The sequence below is a fragment of the Arachis ipaensis genome, chromosome B09, assembly GCF_000816755.2.
Source record: "Arachis ipaensis cultivar K30076 chromosome B09, Araip1.1, whole genome shotgun sequence".
Lineage (NCBI taxonomy): Eukaryota > Viridiplantae > Streptophyta > Magnoliopsida > Fabales > Fabaceae > Arachis > Arachis ipaensis.
Window position 1 is genome coordinate 120,816,551 of NC_029793.2, and position 5,031 is coordinate 120,821,581.

The 5,031-nt window shown below is 42.2% G+C and overlaps 1 protein-coding gene across 1 annotated transcript; it reads right to left on the bottom strand.

Annotated features, from left to right (window-relative positions):
- Positions 2,267-4,174, bottom strand: LOC107615905. The gene has a single exon (XM_016317923.1). The coding sequence runs from the start codon at positions 4,172-4,174 to the stop codon at positions 2,267-2,269; it is 1,908 nt and encodes a 635-aa protein (XP_016173409.1).

A 5,031-nucleotide genomic window follows, 5' to 3' on the forward strand; every position in this document is an offset into this window, starting at 1 on the left:
AATCTAAGAACTAAACCTAATCCTAATCCTAATTCTAGAGAGAAGTGAGAGCTTCTCTCTCTAGAAACTAACTCTCACTACTAAACTAAGCTAAAACTAAACTAATGATAACTAACACATGTTTCCATCTTCACTCCTTGGGTTAAATAGCATCAGAAATGAGTTGGATTGGGCCCACAAGGCTTTAGAATTCGTTGGCCACGTTTTGCTTTAAGTGAACTAGGTGGCAGCAACGGCGCGTGCGCGTACTTTGCGCGTGCGCGCCACCATACGTGTAGCAACTATGGCAAATCTTATATTGTTTCGAAGCTCCGGATGTTAGATTTTCAACCCAACTAAAACCGCATCATTTGGACCTCTGTAGCTCATGTTATGGCCGATTAAGTGCGAAGAGGTCGGCTTGACAGCTTTCCGGTTCTTCCATTTCTTCATGAGTTCTCCAACTTTTCATGCTTTCTTTCTTCATTCCCTTGATCCAATCTTTGCCTCCTAAACCTTAAATCACTTAACAAACATATCAAGGCATCTAATAGAATCAAGGTGAATTAAATTTAGCTATTTTGAGTCCTAAAAAGCATGTTTTCACATTCAAGCACAATTAAAGGAGAATATACAAAACCATGCTATTTTTTGAATAAATATGGGTAAAAGGTGATAAAATCCCCAAAAATAAATACAAGATAAACCCTACAAATGGGGTTTGTCAAGATGTTATTGTGGATTGGTGTAACATAGATAAGTCGGCTTGTGTGCTTCCGAGTTTAGAAAGAATGTCTGCTCTGTGATTTTGTTCTCATGGTATGTGACCTATTTCAAATTCAGTGAATTTGGAACTTAAGTCTTTGACGAGTTTGAGATATTTAGAAAGGACTGGATCTTTTACCTGGAATAGTTCATTTACCTGTTGTACTACCAGAAGTGAATCGCAATATACCTTGATACTGGAGATTTGGAGATTTAAACAAAGTCGGAGTCCAGCGACGAGGGCTTCATATTCCGTTTAGTTGTTGCTGGTTTTGAAGGATAGATGTATTGAATGTTCCAGGATAAATCCATCATTGCCCTCAAGTCGAATGCCTGCTCCACACCCTTGAGTGTTAGATGAACCATCAGCATGTAATGTCCATTGTATTTTGTGGTCGTCTTCAGTGGGCATTGTTAATTCTGCTATGAAATTGGCAAGGAATTGGGACTTGATCGGTCCTCTGGCTTGGTATCTGATATCAAATTCGGATAATTCTACCGACCATTTTACAAGCCTGCCCGCAATTTCTGGTTTTTGTAGCACCTGACGTAATGGGTGGTCGGTTCGAACATGGATGACGTGGCTCTGAAAATAAGGTCGGAGTCGTCTTACCGAAAATAGCAATGCTAATGCTAGTTTTTCTATCCTCGGATAGTTGATTTCAGCGTTTTATAGTGTTTTGCTGACAAAGTAAATTAGATGTTGAACTTTGTCCCTTTCTGTAACAAGAGCAGAGCTTATTGCCCAGTCAGTAACTGATAAATACAAATATAAATTTTCCCCTCGTAAGGGTTTTTGTAGAATCGGCGGTCGTGAGAGAGTTGTTTTCAGGTTAGCGAAATCTCGCTCACAATCGTCATTCCATTGAAAAATAGTTTTCTTTTTCATGGTTTGGAAAAAAGGAATAGATCTTAAGGCTAAGCATGGGACAAATCTTGCTAGGGTAGCAAGTCTTCCTGTTAAGCGTTGTACTTCCTTTAATGTCTTCGGACTTGCCATCTCCAAAACAGCTCGGCACTTGTCAGGGTTTGCTTCAATACCTCTACTTGTTAGTAAGAAACCGAGGAATTTTCCACCTTCAACAGCGAAAGCGCACTTTTCGAGATTCATGCGCATGTTGTAGGATCGGATCTGGCCAAAGATCTCGGTTAGGTCGTTGATGTGGCTGTGGCCAACCTTGGTCTTGGCGACCATGTCATCAACGTAGACTTCTATGTTGCGGCCGATTTGTTTAGTGAAGATTTTATCCATGAGACGTCGATAGGTCGCTGCTGCATTCTTTAGTCCAAAAGGCATAACTTTATAACAATAGTTACCAAATTCAGTGATGAATGCCATTTTATTTTGGTCAGAGGGGTGCATAAGTATCTGATTATAGCCCGAATACGCGTCCATGAAACTTAAGGTGGCATAGCCAGAGGCGTTATCCACCAAAGAGTCAATGGATGGTAAAGGATAAGAATCCTTCGGGCATGCCTTATTTAAATCAGTAAAGTCGATGCACATGCGCCACTTACCATTTTATTTCCTTACCATAACGACGTTGGCGAGCCAAGTAGTGAATTTGATCTCTCTGATGAAGTCGGCATTAATCAGCTTCTGAGTTTCCTCTAATGAGGCTTGTTTCTTTTCTTCGCCGAGGTTTCTCTTCTTCTGTTGAATTGGTTGGACAGAAGGATTGATAGCCAGCTTGTGGCTAATGATCTGGGGGTCGATGCCGGGCATATCAGAGGGCGTCCAAGCAAATAAGTCGGCATTTGCTTGTAAAAAATTTTCTATCGCATCTAGTTCGTCCTTGCTTATTGCTGTACCTACAAAGGTGTATTTGTTAGGATCCTTGTTGAAATGTATTTTTCGTAGCTCACCTGTTGGTGTAGGTCTCTCAAGGAAGTCCGCTCTAGGGTTTAGATCGGCGAGCTCCGAACTGCTAGCGGTGCTGAGGACGTTGTTGATTTGAGGTTGTTTTGGTCCGTTTTGAAACTTCATTCTGATGTTATAGCAATGCCGTGCTTCTTTGTGATCCCCATGAATGGTTACGATATGTTCGTCCTGCACAAAAAACTTGACACAAAGGTGAACTGTGGATACTATTGGGCCGAACTTGTTTAAGAAAGGTCGGCCAAGTATAAGGTTATATGGGCTGAAGCAATTGACTACTAAGTACTGAATATCATATGTTTTAGATAGAGAGTACTCACCCAGTGCGGTTCTCAACCACACTGATCCCAGTATTGGGACTCGTTCACCTGAGAAACTGACGAGGTCTCCTCCTGTTGGTTGCAGGTTATTGTCGCTTAGCTTCATTTTTTGAAATGTAGAGTAAAACAAAACGTCGGCGCTGCTCCCTGGATCTAAGAGTACATTTTTTACTAGTAGATCTCCCAATTGAATTATGATGACTACGGGGTCGTCTAAGTTTTGAATATTGGATTTGAAATCTGCTTGTGTGAACGTCATTTGGGGGAATTGAGGGTTTAGTTGGTGGTCCTGTTGTGCTCCTTGTACCGAGTATATTGTTCGGAAAGATCTTTTCCTAGCCAAGTTGGATGAGCCCCCACTGGCACCTCCTCCTGAAATACAATTGATGATACCTCGTGGTTGGTCATACTGGGTCGAGGATGGCTTGTCCTTTCCTCGGCTTGGTTGTTTGGATGGATTATTGCCTATAGAGGTTGGAGTACATTTTTGAATGTGTCCTCCAATATACTTGTCAAGGTGCCCTTGCCGAGCCAACCGTTTCAAGAGGTCTTTTGCGACGACACATTTGTCGGTTGTGTGGCCGTGCTTCTGATGGAAGGCGCAGTACTTAGATTTGTCGACGTATTTTGTATCCTGATATGTCCCCGCCTTTCTTGGTGGTTTGATTAATTTTGAGTTCAGGATCTCTTTGATTATATCCTCCCGTTTGGCGTTGAACTGTGTATAAGAGTCAAAACGAGGGGTTAGTTTAAAATTTTTCTTACTGTTATACACTTTTTCCTCGTCTCTGTAGTTCGTTTTGTCGGACTTCCGAGCTTGTCTCAGCTCCTCAATATCAATCTGGCCTTTCGCTTTCTCTCGAAACTCGACGAGTGTTTTCGATTTAGATACGGCGATCGTCTCTTGGAATTTCCCAGGTCGAAGTCCGCTTTTGATGGCATGAAGGTGAACTTCAGGGTGGAGGTCAGTTATGCTTATGGTGACCTTCGTAAAACGAGTCATATAGTCTTTCAGGCTCTCATTTTGTCCTTGCTTAATTGTATTCAGATAGTCTGAGTCGTGCAAATAAATTGCGGAGCCAGCGAAGTGGTCCTCAAATTGCTTGGCCAGTTGTTGGAATCGCGAAATTGAACCTGCAGGTAAAGCACAAAGCCAATCAAGTGCAGGACCGTCTAAATAATTTGGAAAACAATGACACAAAACGGTATCAGATGCACCGTTGACGATCATTATTGATCGGAATTTCTTGATGAACTTTTTCGGGTCTCTGAGCCCATCATAAGGTGTGAGGGTCAATGGTAAAGTGAATCATCGTGGTAATTCGAAATTCATCACGTCTGATGTGAAAGGGCCTACAAGCTCGTCTGGTTCCTCATTCTCGTCTTCCGGCTGGGCATCCTCGACTTGAATGGTCTCAGATACATGAGTGGGGTTTGAATGATGTTCGGCATCCTCTGGCTGAGGTTGACGAGTGTTGTTATTTTCAATTCGGCCATTGTTCAACTCGGTGATCTGGGCGGCCATTCTCTGATTTTCTTCTGCCATACGTTGATTTGCTTGTTGCAGCTCGGTCACCATCCGGAGAAGTTCGGATGGGGTAGGAGGCAGTGCGTCAGCCATAGGTACAGGCGGAGGAATCGAGACCAAAAGAGGAAAAAATTTATCTCTTCGGCCCCACAGTGGGCGCCAGTTGTTCTTGCCTGTAGAATAAGTCGGCTCCTTGTTTGGAATGTCTGCCGAGCTATCTCCTCGGAAGGCTGCACTGCTAGCTCGTCAGTTCCGAGCTTTTCCTTTCAACTTGCGGAAGCGTGGACAATGAAGAGGAAAAGAGGGGGGAGTGTACCTGCAAAAGTCACTTAATTTATCATATTATATTTTTAATTATTAAAAATTTAGAATACAACATATCATATATTAATGAGACACAACTAGAAAATGAATTAATACAGACAGATTTACAGACAAATTTAGTCTTTATTATAGACAGATTTTTGGTTACCGACGAAATTATCGACGGATTTTGTCTTTCTGTAAAAGCCCAGTCGGAAATTATTTACCGACGGATTTATTTCCGTCAGAAAATTACC

Excerpts from the sequence above, each read along its gene's own strand:
- LOC107615905 (XM_016317923.1), bottom strand. The coding sequence starts at position 4,174 with ATGATCGTCAACGGTGCATCTGATACCGTTTTGTGTCATTGTTTTCCA.